Source organism: Rana temporaria, chromosome 5, assembly GCF_905171775.1.
Source record: "Rana temporaria chromosome 5, aRanTem1.1, whole genome shotgun sequence".
Taxonomy (NCBI): Eukaryota; Metazoa; Chordata; class Amphibia; order Anura; family Ranidae; genus Rana; species Rana temporaria.
This window is the reverse complement of record NC_053493.1, coordinates 334773908-334791270: the sequence shown is the minus strand read 5'-3', so window position 1 is coordinate 334791270 and position 17363 is coordinate 334773908. Positions and strand designations below refer to the sequence as shown.

General features: G+C 41.4%; 1 protein-coding gene across 1 annotated transcript in view; it reads right to left on the bottom strand.

Moving 5' to 3' along the window:
- Positions 1–17363, bottom strand: part of PREX2 (phosphatidylinositol-3,4,5-trisphosphate dependent Rac exchange factor 2) — a 370987-nt gene that overhangs the window by 85795 nt on the left and 267829 nt on the right. The window contains exons 34-35 of the mRNA XM_040354370.1: positions 13790–13933; positions 8988–9102 (exon numbers count right to left, since the gene is read on the bottom strand). Coding sequence (XP_040210304.1) covers positions 8988–9102; positions 13790–13933 — 259 coding nt within the window. The remainder of the gene's footprint in view (positions 1–8987; positions 9103–13789; positions 13934–17363) is intronic.

Below are 17363 nucleotides of genomic sequence, written 5' to 3'. Positions count from 1 at the left end.
GGCTCTCCTGGCCCCTCCCTCCTGTCGAGTGCCCCCACAGCAAGCAGCTTGCTGTGGGGTCACCGAAGCCAAGCTGCATCTCCGTGTGTATATTCAGACACGGAGCTGCTCTTCGGTCATGCCCCGCTCTCTCCTGATTGGCTAACTGACTTTGATTGATGCAGGATCCAATGGCATCACTGCTGTGTCTCAGCCAATCAGGAGGGAGAGTCCTGGATTGGCTGAGACAGAGATGGGATTAACCCTAAAAAATAAATCCTGTTCCCTTAAAGCATGTTAAACAGCACACTAAATAGCTGGCTGATCCTGACCACGATAATCATGGCTGCTGAGTCCTGACACCATGGTCAGTTTGCGTGATTCTGTCATCCACAGCCTGATATTCGTCTCCTGTGTCCTTCTCCACCTCCTCCCCCTCCGCTCTCTGCCTGTCTCTCCTCATACCAGTGACCGCCCCCCCCCCCCCTCCTGCTGCTCTCATATGTGCTCTCATATCTGCTATTAAATACTCCCATCCACTCTGTAGCATTATAATTATAATCATTTTCCCCGTACCTTTGTTCTGTAAAAAATCTACCTATATGAGCGTGGCTCCCGGTGCTCACTTGATTGTCGGCCCTCTTTCTCCTCTCTCCGCCTTCTCCCCGGCTGATGTCAGCGGGAGGGCTGAGAGAGCTGAGAGTCAGATGAGTGCCAGAGCAGAGCTCATATAGGTACAATCGGGCAGATTTTTTACAGAACATAGGCACAGGAACAATTATTATAATGCTACATGCTATAATGCTATAATTCCTCGTAATACCATCACCACAGAGAGGTAGAAGGCTTACCTGAAGGCCAACGACCACCCTTACTCAGGGGGGTCACAAAGCGCTGGTTGGATCAATGATCCCATAGGAGGGTAACCAGATGTCCTGGGCGTCTCCTGCTGGAAGTTTACGTAAACCAGGCGATGGTCAGATCAGAGTAAATATCCCCAGTAGCAAAATATGCAAAAAAACAAAAATACTCCAACAGTGCAATATTGTCTCTTTGGGATGAGTTGTAATGGTAAAAAGATTGCAATGTTGCATACAGCTACTTTGACTCAAAAATTAGTCTCCAATACAAATAAAAACAAAAGATTCCCTGCAAGTGTAAAATCCTCAAACTAGTGAGGGTGATTGCACATGCGCGTATAGTGCATGCTGGAAGGTTAAATCAGAACTAGCTTTTTACAGTCTTCAGGGACTCCAACAATGAGGTATTTCCAGCTGAATTCCCAGTTCGGTCAACTGCTATGGGCATTAAAAAGCCAAATGACAGTGTCCCAGTCCACTGCTGAATTGTCCATTGTGTAGAATAAACAAATAAATTGGAAATACAGCTGTGACACAGTTGGATTGATTTATTAAAGACAAATATACTGTGCACTTTGTAAATGTGATAAAGCTTCACTTTGTAAAGAATACAAAATTAGATGCAAGGAGATTAAAAAAAAACAAAAAAAAATTTTTTTTTGCTTGCACATGATTGGATGATGGAATTCAGCAGAGCTTTTCCACATTTACTAAGCTCTGGGGAAAATTAGTGCAACTTCAGTTGCAATGTGTCTATTGCCTTTAGTAAATCTGCCCCAATGTCACCTTCGTTACAATATTGTGGGGAGATGCAGACGTTAAAGTGGATGTAAACCCCCTCAGCTCAGATGATACACAGAGATAAGTAAAATCTCCCTACATAAGTTTTACATCTATATCTGCTGACTTGCAGAGCTGTGCTGTGAATAGACACACTCTCTGCTAATCTATATTTAGCACCCTCCTGACACAAATTTGCAGCTGCTTTTATCTCCTGTGTCGGAGAACTTGTCAGAAGTTATCATGCTGATAACAGAGGAACGGAGTAGCAGAAAGACACAGGACTAAGGACTTTGGAGAGAGATAAGCAAACACTACAGATATATGTGCCCAGGTCAGATTTCATGAGTGGGGTTTACAACCCCTTCAAAGTACAAATGCCAGACATTAACGTGAGTGCGGTGATGCAAGACTTTCTTTTCATGGCCTGTAGCCTTGAACTTGCAATCCAAAAGGCTTGATATTTACCAGATTGGCTATGGTTATCATGCTGATAACAGAGGAACGGAGTAGCAGAAAGACACAGGACTTAGGGCTTTGGAGAGAGATAAGCAAACACTACAGATATATGTGCCCAGGTCAGATTTCATGAGTGGGGTTTACAACCACTTTAAAGTACAAATGCCAGACATTAACGTGAGTGCGGTGATGCATGACTTTATTTTCATGGACTGTAGCCTTGAACTTGCAATCCAAAAGGCTTGTTATTTACCAGATTGGCTAATATGGCCATGGGTTGGTTCATACATTGCAGTGTGCAATGGTTTTCTCTTTTGTTGAACATTTAATGTACGTTTTGTATGTAATTATGAAGTGCACAAGCACTTCTTTCACTTGGACTTTGATTGAATTATGGAAGTTTCAAATAATATTACTTTGGACTGAGCACCAATGGTTTTCTCTTTTGTTGAACATTTTATGTACGTTTTGTATGCACTGCATGCATTTTCTGTGGAAGAGGGTACTTCCTACACTACCATCGATATTGATCTCTATGGCAGACATGGTTTTGTTAAATCACAGCTAAGATGCTGCTTCAAGGACTTTTAAAAATGCACTTTATGAAAATGCATACATGAAAATTACGCCCATAATAAGATCTTATCAAAACAGAAGAGTGTGATCTAGCACATCTACTTGTCATCTGTTTTAGGTTGCCGTGGACTGATCTGACAGATCTGGCATTGCTCCCTGCTGTCCTACAGAGGCAACAATGGTGCCAGTAATCATATATTACGGCTCTACTGGGCTTAGCAAATCTTGGCAACTTACGCAAATTAGTTCCGCTGTAATTGATATGCTCAGACTGCTTTTAGTTCCAATCCAGCTCTATGCTGAAAATATAGGTTTTATAAAAGCTGTGCTTAATGCAAAACCTGCCCATACCTAAATGATATTAACTGTAACAGTTTAATGGGTGGCAAGGTAACTGGAATTATTTATATAAAAAAAGAATGATTTTACTGCATGTCTCTATAAATAAAGTATGAAGTCTGCTAAACTGTGAGATTTGTGAAATATGTGTGAGTAGGGACTTTCCAAGGCACCTATTATACCCATTTTCATATCTTGTAGGAAAAAGAACACAAAAGAAATCCTGAGTGTAACTAGAGGGAAAACAATCTTTTAAGGAACAGATGAAACCTCCAAGCACACAGACAGCAACAAAAACACCTTATTTTTGGAGAAGAATGGGGAAAACTAGAACCCCCGAGTAGAACCTCTAACTAGAAACTAACTGCTGAGTTCCCACTAGAGACTTTCCCTTACTTCATGTTCCTGTGACAATGTTGTCAACATGTACTGTATTATAGTAAAACAAAGCGAGAAGTTCTAACCACTCTCCATTCAATCTAAACATAAGAAAAAAGTGTTGGCTGTTACGCTATAAAGTGTAACTCCACTTTTGTTGAAAAAAATAAAAATGGTAGGATTCCTACCATTTGCAGTCTGACATTCTTCAGGTAGGGCAGGCTATTCATTTTAATGGGTTGCCCTACCCACAGAAATGTGGGTAAAGAAGTCCCCTCTATTACAGTTACCTGCCTTACCTGCACTCCTACATTACCCCATTTGCCTGTGTCGGGCCTTGGGAAAAAGGTATGGAGGAATAAAATTGAGATTGCACAGGACCATTTACTTAGGGCTCCAGCAGATGAACAAGCCAAATAGGGAAGCACAAGGAAGGAAAGTATCAGTAGCAGAGGTGAAACCCTAAAAAAAACCTATTACTTTGTTAAGAATGGGACAAGTGACAGGTTCCCTTTAAATAACAAATCTCTCCATGCACCCATTTTTATAAAGACATACCTGGACTGGTCACTACCAGACAGCTTATCTGTTTTTGTACGTATTAGAAAAAATAAATACAACCCATGACAAAAACTAGTATCACGTAAGTTGACCTACAAGCAAGAATAAGAATGTATGCAAGCCACAAAAGTTTGCCGTTTTGGTTATACAAAGGGACCTGAAAATTTTCCGAATGTAGTCAATAGGTAGAATTTGGAAAAAGAACAAGTGAAGATGAAAGGCAACTGTTGTGAGAATGGGATACTTTATTTGGTAGCCATAGATTGGCAGACCAGCATATCATCGATGAGATCTCCTTACTACCTTTCCCAGACATAAAAAGTTACATCACAGCACAAATTACAGTGAGCATTTTTGCATTTTCTTTGGATAAATGGCACCCAGCCTTTAACATTTTCAGAGATTACTGCTTTTAAAAGGTCAAAATGCTGGTAAATATGTACTTCCAATATTCAAGAATGATTCATATCATTCAATGCTAAGGTTGATCTGATTAAGAAAATCTACACATGTACTGTATGTGCATCCTTTTTTAAACTGAAATATTGAACCACGTGATTTCTCTGATACAAGTATCCATATCTGTATTACCAGAATAAATACACAGACATCATCATCTATTGATTTGTGTATGCTGCCCTTTACGAAGACGAATTGTCCATGCGCACAAAATAATTTCATTATGAGTGCATTAAGGATTATTTATGCAAATGATGTTTCTTCCAAGCAGGCTTTCCATTTAAACAATCATGTGTATTGTTCTTCACCAACTCAGTGGATATTTATTTGTCTCAAGACCGTTTAGCTAATCAAAAGAGCAACATCCTTGACATGCATTTAAAGAATCTCATGGGGACTATTTGAAAGTAAAGGAAGCAGACGTCACTTTCAGTAGATACTCAGTCACAGGAGGGAAACTTTCCTTTTGAAGGCTTTGATTTTTTCTGTTAAGCCCAGCTAATGTAATGCATTGAACAGAAAGGCTGAGGCTGTGTCCAATTTTCATTATGCTCCTGCGTATAATAATTTATGTAAATACGCTACAGTCAGCAGTACACATAGGAGTATTTGGCCATGCATAGTGTCCTTTTAATAGCGAAAAAATATGATTTACCCTGAGGTGGTTTTCTCTGATATAGTAATTGAATATAATCGGCCATCTAAAATGTATAATTGCCTGCACATTAACATGCTAACAGAAAAAAAATGTTTTTTCTAGACCATTAAAAATGGTCGTATGTACGCGGCATAAGGAGTGTTTCCTGGAAAAACTTGTGAAAATCCCCTCCTGTGCTGGAGACAATTTTTAAGGATATACAATGATTTGATTTGGTACACTACTTTAATTAAAAAAAAAACCTTGCTTTGTTTTTTTTAATTACAGGACAAATGGACAAAAATGTAAATAAAAAGAGAAAGTTTTTTTACTTAAACTGTAATTGAACATGACAATTATAGTAATAAACAGGGGTCTACTTCCATCTTCAGGCTACAGTGGTTTATTTTTCATGAATTGACCACCTTTCTACATGTAAACATTGCTGAATGTGGCAGGATAAATGATTTTTTTTTTCTTCGTAGTGAAGTCACCAGCCTGCATGTGATCACCACCATGTGTAGCACCCTTGTCCTAAACAGGGCTGCTAGTAAATTTAGTTGTGCTAGGTGGTAACCATCCTGGTTAATTTGTAGTTTAATCATTAAGCTTGAATAGAACTGTAATTCTCTTTGTCAATAGGTGGCACCTTTGGCATTAGGATGATAGATTGCAGTTAATTTCAGGTTATGAGTGGATGTTGTTTCTCAGCCAATCAGCAGAAGCTTCTTTGGCCACTGAGGTTTCTGGTATAGACTATTTATTTGGAGAGAGTCAAGTGATCATGGTTCTTTCCACCTGGGATGCAGCCTGGGTGGTTGTGTGTAGAGCAGCAGCAGAGCTGTGGGCCTGAAAAGGGCGTGTAAAGGGGCTCAGCCAGAGGGGAGCCTGATCGTTGCTAGGAGGTATAGGAGAATAAGTTGCCAGAGGGTCAACCACTCTTGTTGCTGGAGGCAAATGTCGAAGGGATGGAGTTCTAAAGTAGTACCAAAGCATACTTTTCATCAGCCGGGGACTGTGAAGTGTTGGGAAAGCTTCAGGAGAGAACTCATCCAAGATGTACAGCGGGTGGCTGTAAGTAAAACTTAAAGAGAAGTACAGCCGGTAGCTGTGAGTAAAGCCTGAGGGATCCAGCGGGTAGCTTTGGGTGAAGCTTGAAGAATACAGCGGATATATACAGTGGGATAATGTAAGTTGAGCTTGAGGATCTACAGTGGGATACTGAGTTGAGCTTAAGGATCTACAGTGGGATACTGTGAGTGAATTTGTTGCTATAGGAGACAGCAGTTGCTACAAGATACAGATCAGTGCATTCAGCTTAACCACTTAACCCCCGCACCATATTGCTGGTCAAAGACCAGAGCACTTTTTGCGATTCGGCACTGCGTCGCTTTAACTGACAATTGCGCGGTCGTGCGACGTGGCTCCCAAACAAAATTAGCGTATTTTTTTCCCCACAAATAGAGCTTTCTTTTGGTGGTATTTGTTCACGACAATTTTGAAAAAAATAAATATTTTTTACTTTTTGCTATAATAAATATCCCCCAAAAATATATATAAAAAAACATTTTTTTTCCTCAGTTTAGGCCGATACGTATTCTTCTACATATTATTCGTAAAAAAAAAAATTGCAATAAGCATTTATTGATTGGTTTGCGCACAAGTTATAGCGTTTACAAACTAGGGGTTTTTTTTATGGCATTTTTATTAATATTTTTTTTTACTAGTAATGGCGGCGATCAGGGATCTTTTTTTTGGGTACTGCGACCTTATGGCGGACACTTCGGACACTTTTGACACATTTTTGGGACCATTGGCATTTTTATAGCGATCAGTGCTATAAAAATGCATTGGATTACTATAAAAATGCCACTGGCCTTGAAGGGGTTAACACTAGGGGGCAGGGAAGGGGTTAAGTATGTTCCCTGGGTGTGTTCTAACTGTAGGGGGGTGGCATCACTAGGGGAAATGACAGATCTTCTGTTCATACATTGTATGAACAGAAGATCAGCATTTTTCTCCCTGACAGGCCTGCGCGAGAGCCGACGTTATATTACGTGCTCTCGCGCAGGGGAGCCGACCTGCCGCTGTAAAACGACGGCGGCCAGTCGGCAAGTGGTTAAAGGCCCTTTTTCTGTATTGCTGTCTGCCTAGTTCCATTTTGGTCGAAGGAGTCTGCCAAATTGCTATTGCATTTGTCAAAGGGTGTGATATGCCCTGCTCCTCTCTCCCCCTGTTCCTGTTAAGAGGAAAAAAAAACTCTCTTTGTTCATTTTTAAAAGTGACTGGCACCCATCTTTCCATCTTGCACTACACCCAACATGCCTAATAACCTTCAGCCTGAGGACGAATGTCAGCTCACCCTAAATCTAGGGGATCACATCGGGCCTCTGGAGGTTGGGGAGAACGCTACACATGGCTGACATATTGATCACATGATTAGGAACCCTGATTAGTTCTCAAACATAAGTAGGGTACAGAGCTGTCAGCAACAGTTCAGTTAGTGTCAACTGCAAGCTGTCAAGTGTTTAGATTAAGACTCCTTTAGTATGGGGAATCACTAAAGCCTAGTACACACTAGCAGTTTTTTTTCTGTTAAAAACAGCAAGCTGAATGAAAAAAAAAAAAAAGAGCTCAGGAGGAGATCATGTACTAACAACCCGATGTTAGTACATTGACCTCCCCCTGCTGAGCTATTGTGTTCTGACAGGGGGCCCCCCGGGACCCCCCCCCCCCCACCAGAACAGACTGATCAGCACTTTCAGCCATTGGCTTAGAGCACAGATCGGATGCCGCTTGCCAAACCTTTTTCCCTCATGCCCTTTACTATTGGACCAGCTGTCCGGCTGGTTTCTGGCCCACGTGTCTGGCCTGACATTTGGCCCACGTGTACGGCCCTTAAAAGGAATGCAAGTCTACAGATTGCGAGTGGGAAGCAGTTATCCCAAATTGTAGCAAGAACCATAATCAGTGAAGGTGGCAATATAACAGAAATGGAAATCTTGCTGTGTAATATCTTATCCTTATCCCAATGCACATGCACTAAGATCTGTTAACACAATAAATAAAGGCAAATCATATAATTTCTTTATCATAGTCAGGACTAAAAAAAATTTTTAGGAAATATTGCATATTATCATGTTGTCATTTTCTTTTGAGCCATTAGGTGGGGCTCTTTCAGTTATGCTGGTAAAATCTGTTTAAAAAAACTCAACAGCCATCACAGCAGTGACTCAGAACTTAAATCGAACCAGCTGAGCCACAAAGCAATAACCAATCACTGCCTGCTGTGCTGATGTCTCTTTCGCTCTTGGAACAGTGTTCTAGGAATCATTTGTCAGGTATTAAATATTTATTTATAAAACAAAGATTTGATAGATATATATATATATATATATATATACAGGCATACCCCGCTTTAAGTACACTCACTTTACATACACTCGCGAGTAAGGACATACCCGCAAGTGTATGTAAAGTGCCTTACAAGTACTGTACAGACATTTTGCAGCCACAGTAGAAGGAGCTGAAGCTCAGAGAGCATAGCCCGTCCTGTTCCAGTGTGCCCCTGACACCCCCAATACAGACCCTGAGACCTCAACTACAGCTCCTGACACCCCCACTACAGCCCCTGACCCCCTACTACACCCTAGAAGTGAAAAAATATATTGTTTTACTTTAAGTACATTTTCGTTTTACATACATGCTCTGGTCCCATTGTGTACTTAAAAGTGGGGTATGCCTGTATATATATATCCAGTGTATATATAGACAAATAGATATAGAGATAGATAGCAACACCACATCTCAAAACCATTACAGTTTTTATTTAAAAAGCAACTATGTCCTTACCACTTAGAGCTGTTGAAATTTTATTTTTATTTTTAATCAGCTCTCGGAAACAGAAATATACAATATCAAAATGGTGGTAGATGAGTAAAAGTAATTGAAGAACATACCTTAGTTTCTGATTATACTGTTTAACTTTCTCAAGTGAAGCGGCATTAATCTGAGCTTGAAATTCCTCTATAGAAACATTATCCTTGTAATAATAGCCATCCATGCTCTCCAGGGCTGAAATAGGAAGAGATATTACTTTCATTTGTTTGCCTTTGTAGCCTAAACCACTCTACAACCTCACACTGTCCTGATTTTATCGTCTCTGCTTGATATAACAAACTATAGATGAGTAGCTGAGTAGCCATGAAATGCATGGACCATTAAAGCGGGGGTTCCGCGGCCAAGCTTTTTTTTTTTTTTTCAAGCATTCACTGTGGTATAACAATATTAAGGTACACTCACTTCTCTGGTAGCTGTATATAATTGCTGTCCGTTTTCTCAGCAAAGAAGGAGTTTTAAAATCCGTGTGATGAAGTTTCCATTTTGCTTGCGGGCATTGTGAAGCCCACAAGCAATCACTTCCTGGAATCTCATTCTCTTGCTAATGGCATTATTTAACTGCATGCCCTTTCTTAAAATGGCGCAATTAGAGACGCCCAAGTCACGTGACCGGTGTCACGTGACATGTATAATCTCAATCAAGAGTTCACCGCATTGAGACCCACACTGTATCTTTGGAAGCACGACACGGTGTCCCACATTGCATTGCGGTGATGGGGAAAGGCTTAGAAACGCCTACTCCCACGGGAGGGGAATCCCGGAAGTCGCTTTAGAAACGTCAATATTAAGGTATTTACATATGGAAAAAAATCTTGTGCCATAACATCATGTACATATTGCAGTGGTTGTGTAAGACTATAGTTTGACTATGATTTTGGGTGAACCTCTGCTTTAAGTGACAGTATCAGAACAGAAATTGGATTACATGTAGGACAAATCGTGGCATCACAGACAATTAAGGTGTGAAAGTACGCTAAAAACACATTGGCTGATTCTTCTTCCCAGTGGCGTCTCCAGCTTTCATATTTAGGGGGGGCACATGGGGGGACAGGGACAAAAGTAGGGGGGCCAACTATAAAATGCAATTATATATATATATCCTGGGGCCCTTTACTACGATCCCACTATGGGCCCTTTCACATGTTCTGCAGTGAGCTCCCTTCCTACTATACTGGGGCCCCCCAGGGTGGCAGAAAACAAGAGATATATGTCACCAGCACACCAAGAAAATATAAGGGTCCAAAGCAGTGGGAGAACTATCAGGGTTGCAAAGGTTGTCTTACCACCGGGCCCTGGTGTTCTGCCACAGTGGGGATCCCCAGCTGTCCTGTCCCTGCTATTTACAGCACTGGTCTGGCGTCTGTCTCCTTGGCAGCGGCGGCAGTCTATTAGGACCTAGTGCTGGTGACATTATGGGTGCATGCAGGGGAAGGCTGGCACTATTGGTTATAGAGAGCCAAGCCCCCAGCTGGTCACCTAGCAGCAGTAATGCTGTATAACCTTCTCTGTTGACATGCTGATCGGCATGTGATCCAGGTGATGCTCCCAGTCAGATCTAATAAACACAGTATTTATTAGCATCAAGAGTACAACCACATAAATATAATCAACCGTATGATCAGCAGCCATGTGGGCTTTATGCCTGTAAAGTGTGGGCTTTGATCAATAAAATCACTGATATTTATGACTAGGATTTGACTAAGAGCATCACCTGGATTGCATCCCGATCAGCATGTCAGAGAAGGGTCCACTGCTGCTAAGCAACCTGCAGGGAGCTCAACTGTCTACAACCAATAGAGATGGGCTCGGGTGTGTTTGAAATCCCACATGCCCGATCACGCCAGGAAGCCGACACTCCACAGTGCTAATCAATGTATGGGCTGCCTAAGAGCTAAGACCAGCCATAGACAGTTTAAATCTCAGCTGGTTCAGCAGAAACTGGCTGAGATTTGAACCATTAATGAGCAGATTCTCTTATAATTATCACTAGTGGTTGCTGTATAGTCACTAGTGATAATCACTGTTTGTCGGGAGAATACAATTGCTGGGCAGGAGGGATATTCCCGTCAGCAGTGTCTGTGTTGATGGGGGAATCCTGCAAGTTTCTTTCCTGCAATCTGTGGATGCAGGAAAGAAAATTGCACCGTATATTATCTGCCTAACTGAAAGTGAAAGTAAATTGTGAATGTTTTGAAAGAACAGGAGAGGGGAGGGAGACAGATGGGGGGGAGAGAAGGGATGGAGATAATGTAGTTCAGCGATTACAGTGTACTGCAGTCTGCAGTGCACACACTTAAACACGGCCCAGGCTAGAATATCTGGTTGTGTGAACGCTCGCATTATGCAGTGTCGGCGAGCACAGGGAGGGGGAGGAATCCCCCCAGAGCTGACTGGGGACGCTCTCCCTCTCGGGGAGCAAAATACAAAAATTGAAAAAAAAAAAACAAAAAAAAAACATTTTTTTGGGGGGGGGGGGGGGGGCACATGGTGGGGCACAGCATGATGTTGGGGGGGTCAGGGCCCCCTCTGGTCCCCCCCTAGGGACGCCTCTGCTTTTTCCAATGCAATTAAATACCTAAAAAAAATTATATATAATATATATATATATATACATACATATTTACATTCATACATGAATACATACACACATTGGTGTGCGCAGGCTATTGTATTAGGGTGTGCACCATAGAGCACAAATTCACATGCCTGTATATCAGCAGAACAGTGGAAGGTGTCAAAAGAGCAGAGATCGGTGTCAGTAGAAAAGTGGAGGGTGTCAGTAGTTTTTATTATTTTTTACAATTAATTTTTTTTTTTTTTTACAATTTCTTTAGGAGCCTTGTTGAATGGCTTTGATGAATTATCAAGGGTCTAAACAGAAAGAAAGGGTCTGAGAACAGAGCTTCCCCAGTCCCTTTCTCTGTAGTCTCAACTGGACAGTGAACGAATGGGAAGTGTTCTTTGCTGAGTGGCTTCCTGTTCATTCCCAAACTTAAAGCGGGGGTTCTGCGGGAAAACGTTTTTTTTTTTAACATGTGCATCTACTGCCTTTATGATTGTTCAGCGTGTACTCACTTGTCTGAAATTTAGATGCATTCGCAATTACATTCGGCCGAAAATAATGATTTATAAAATTTCCTGCTGTAAGGTTTCATCTTGCTTGTGGGCATTGTGAAGCCCACAAGCAAATACTTCCGGGAATCGTGAATGCTGATATCCTCGTCACGTGACCTGCTTCAAAAGTCACGTGACGTTTAAAATCCCGCGAGATTTCGTCTTTATGGGCGATTACTAGTCTCCTGGAAAGCATGACGCTGTGCTCCCAGGAGACATAGCAAAAGACTCGGGCGCTCAGAAAGAGAAGCGACACGCCCACTCCCGCGGGAGACAGACCCGGAAGTGTCTGTATCTAAAAAGACATTAAAGGTATTTAAATGATTTAAAAAAATGTGGATAGCGAAATGTCGATCTACATAAGATGTTATGGATAAGCTATACTTTGTATTTGGGGTGAACCTCCGCTTTAAGCATAATAAACATAATTGACTATGCTTCAGTTAAGAATGAACACAGAAGCGATCGGTACAGATTACTCACAGTGTTTATTCATGAATCATGCCCCACAGCACCTCTTCACTCCAATGCTCTGGGTGGTGAGAGGACCCTTGCCTTTCTCACATATAATGCAGGAATATTGGTCCTGCACTGTACCTGATGAGGTCACAACGCAACTGCCAGCCAGAGCACCTCAGAACAGGATTCAGGGGAGAGGTCCCATAGTGTGGTGGAAGCCTGCCAGAGTGGGGGATAAGGAAAGTATTTCACCTAATTCCCCTGTCCCCAGACTTAAAAGAGAAGTATGGGTTTTCTTTTTTTTCTGATTCATACTTACCTCGGTGGATGGAGAATCAGACGGATGCTGCAGCTTTTCCCTGGTGTCTCTGCACTGAGAACCGAGCCACCAAACACTGCCGATGGCTCAGTTCTCACAGATCCCAGAGAGGAAAGCAGCTGACTGTCAGTCAGCATCTTTCCTCTCTGCTTCTCTATGCTCACTGGAGCGCTGAGCTGTGGAGGGGCAGGGAGAGGCTGTCTCAGCGTCTCAACGGCTCGCTGAGACTGCCATCAATCAGGGCACCTGGCGGATCCCAAATTGAAAGTCGTGATGACGCGCTGCCCTGACTGAAGGGCAGTGACGTTAGTGGAGAGCGGACTCAGACCACTCTCTGCTGAAAATGGGTCACAGGAGTGCAAAACGAATTGCATTTCTGTGATCCATAGGAGAAGTCAAGCCTAAAAAGCTTAGGCTGGACTTCTCCTTTAAAGAGGAGGGTGGATTAAAAAAAAAAAAAAACTGTAAAACAAAGGTATTTTTTGTCTGGTGCCCAGGGCTTTAATGTACATATTCTGACCAATATGTGCTAATGTTTTAAAAACCTCATTAAAAACCTAATTAAATTGTAGTTTGTTTTCTAATCTTCCTGATATGATTTATACATTAAGAAATTAAAAATATTTGTTGACATACGCATGTTGTAATTTGTAACAATGAACATGTTAAAAAACAGTCAAATAAATACTGACACTCCCATATGAAGGTTACAAAATTACTTCAACATTGTAGCAGCACCCTTCAGATAATTGAAGGGACCATGTTTATTAGGAACCATAATAGATAATATATCTCCACTAAAACGCTTTATCAAAAATAATGGGATTAAAACCTCAGATCTGAAAAAATGCAATTTGTTAATTCATTGCTGCAAGGATACAGAAGGTCCTAGGAAAAGACGATCCAATAGTCAGAAGAAAAGTACCCAATTTGTATTTTCTTAATAAAATGTTTAAAAAAAGTAATCACCTTGAGAAAATAGGACAGGGTGAATTTTGAATCCGCCTCCATTCTTCAGTCGCTGTGGTAAATGTTCAAAGTGATATTCATCTATGTAGAAAAAAATCTTCAACGCCTGACGACTTCCCTCTGCCTGATAGGTGATGGGTACATCTGAAGATGAAAAGTTGTTTTAGCCTTTAATTCTACTATTTTGGTTTTCATCTACTGATCTTGATAGTGAATAGAAAACTTGTTAACGGACACTCTTACACATATGGTGGGATTGTGACCTGATAAAACCCTTCTGGAAGAAAATCCATCAATTAATTTTGCAAATGACAACATTTACCCCAGATTTCACTACTGCCCAGTATTTATTGCACCATTCTTCCCTACCCCATTGCGTTTACAAGAAATCGATAATACTCCACCTTATCAATGCTGCCAAGCTTTGTGGGCCAGATTCACAAAAGAGATACGCTGGCGTATCTCCTGATACGCCGTCGTATCTCTGTTTTAGGGGCTTCCTAACTATGCGACTGATTCATAGAATCAGTTACGCATAGTTTGCCCTAAGATCCGACAGGTGTAATTGTTTTACACTGTCGGATCTTAGGATGCAATACCTCAGCCGCCGCTGGGGGGAGTTTGCGTCGTAAACCAGCGTCGGGTATGCAAATTAGTACTTACGGCGATCCACGATGGTTTTTCGCGTTCGCTACGTCGCTGCTAGTCTAGTTTCCCGTCGCAAAGTTAGTCGTCGTTTTAGCTGCCCTAACTTTACACAGCCCATGTTAAAGTATGGCCGTTGTTCCCGCGTCAAAATAAAATTTTTTTTTTTCTTGCGTAAGACGTCTGGGAATACGGAAGTACGCTACGCACGTCGCCGTTCAAAAAATTACGTCACTTCACGTAAAGCACGGTGGGAATTTTGAAACGGAGCATGCGCAGTAGGTCCGATGCGGGAGCGCCCCTAATTTAAATGGCACACGCCCCTTTGAATTACGCGGGCTTACGCCGGAGGCCGCTGGCTAAGGTTTTCATTGCAGGTGCTTTGTGAACTTGCGGCGGTGTAACGTATCTACGATACGTTACGCCGCCACACTTATACGTGAATCTGGCCCTGTATACCTAATAGATGGACACAATCCTCACCTCCTACTGTCTCAGATTGGTTTACTAAAATAGGCCACATAGTCGAAATGGAGGAGCTAATTTATCAATCCAGGGACTCTCCTAAAACCTTTTATGATAAATGGGCTTGTTGGTTGCATTTTAAAGATTCCACTGAATTTCATCTAATAAAGAATGCTTCTATGTGAAGTCTTTCCAGTTTATCCTCTCCATTTGATCCTTTTGTTATGATTTTGATGTCGTTATTATCCATTGGTAGATATGTATATTTTCCCTCTCTTATCTTTTTTCTTTTTCCCTTCCTTTCCCTTCCCCTTCCCTTTTCCCCTCTCTTCTTTATCCTCTCTCGTCTTAATGTATATCTATATAACGTTTGATATTTCCTTTTGAGGAATGTTTTATGTGATTCACATGTTCAACAACGTATGTGCATTTTTTATTCTGTATTAATTCTCGAAAATTCAATAAAATATTTGAAACAGAAAACTTGTTAACGGGGCACATCCAAAGGGTGGTGATAAATAGCGTGTACACAGACTGGTCTGGGGTGTTAAGTGGGGTATCCCAAAGCTCTGTTCTGGGACCAATTCTGTTTGCTTTTTTCATAAATGAGGTTGGTATAAATAGGTCAATCTCAGTGTTTGTGGACAATACAAAACTAAAGTAGGGCAATAACTTCACAGCAAGATATGGAAACTTTACAAGAAGACCTCAATAAAATAAAGGGAAGGACAACTACATGGCAAATGAGGTTTAATGTTGCAAAATGTAAAGTAATGCACTTGGGGGCTAAAAATATGAATGCAATTTACTCACTAGGGGGAGAACCTCTGGGAAAATCCAGGATGGAAAAAGATCTGGAGGTCCTAGTAGATGACAGACTCAGCAATGGCATGAAATGCCAAGCTGCAGCAAGCAAAGCCAGCAGACTATTAGCATGCATTAAAAAGGGAATTTACTTGAGCCCTGGTTCACACTGGGTACGATTTGGAACGATTTGAGATGCGATTTGACATGTCAAATCGCATCTCAAATCGGCGGCATTTGCCAGCAATTGTCGGCAATGGCACTGGCCTAATCAGTGCGACACCGCATCTGCGATTTCAAAAAGTAGTTCCTGTACTACTTTTTGCGATTTTGGGCCGCGACTTACATTAAATTGCGGCCGAAATCGCGGCAAAATCGCGGCCGCAAAATCGCGGTAAAATCGCGATTTTGAATTCGCAGCAGTGTGAACCTAGGCTCAATGATAAAACTATAATAATGCCACTTTATACTCTGGAGCGGCCATATCTGGAGTATTTTGTCCAGTTCTGATCTCCAATCCTCAGGAATCATGTTCTGGAACTGGAGAGAGTCCAGAGAAGGGAAACACAATTAATAAGGGGACCTCAGTTATGAGGAACGACTACAAGCATTAAACGTCTTATCCCAGGAGAAGAGGCGCTTGTGAGGAGATATGATAGCGATATACAAATACCTTACTGGTGATTCTAGTGTAGGAAGAAAACTATTAGGTCTCAGCCTCAGGTGTGTAAGAAAACATGGGACCACTCAATGAAATTGCAGGAAAAGTGGTTTAACCTTAGGCGGACATAGGGGGATTTCACTGTCAGGGCAGTAAGGATGTGGATCTCCCTTTCACAATCGATGGTGTCAGCAGGAAGTACTGTATTGATAGTTTTAAAAAACTGTTGGACTTTCATCTTAATGAACACAGTATACAGGGATATGGGAAATTATATTTTGACATGAACACCCACCCACACAGGTTGAACTGAATGGACTAGTGTATTTATTCAACCTTACCAACCATGTAACTATGTTTTAAAATTAATAAATACTATGGATTAAAATTACAATGTACCAGTAGAAGCATATTCACCAATGCATTGACACCAGTAAATATATCTTGTTTTTGTGTCACTAGGACAACAAGTAAAGGGATTATTCTGCAGGGTAGTTACTGACAGAAATTCAAATCTAATTGGCTCCACCTTTACCCACTGTATGAGCAATTAAAAAAACAATTTGGTTTAAAGTACACCTATTATTGGAGAAATATGTAGGCTGTAATGGCTGAAATAAAAACAGTAACAGATGAGCAGAAAAAAGACCAAGTGGTCCATCAAGTCTGCCTCATTTTTTTATATATGTTATTATGTTTTTGTTTTTTAACTTTGTAGGAGTATACTGTATTTGCTGGCGTATAAGACTACCTTTTACACTTAAAAAAAATGGCCAAAAAGCAGGGGTCGTCTTATACGCTGGGTCAGCTGCTTGGATGCCTGCTGGATGTGCGGTAATACTGTATGTAGCTTTGGCTACATACAGTATATACCGCTTAGCCAATCCCGGTGAGCGATGTATTCAAATGAATACAGAGCTTGCTCAGATTGGAGTAACAACCTCTGCCAATCCAAGCAGGCTACATATAGTAGCCTGCTCGGATAGGCTTTGAGAGTCA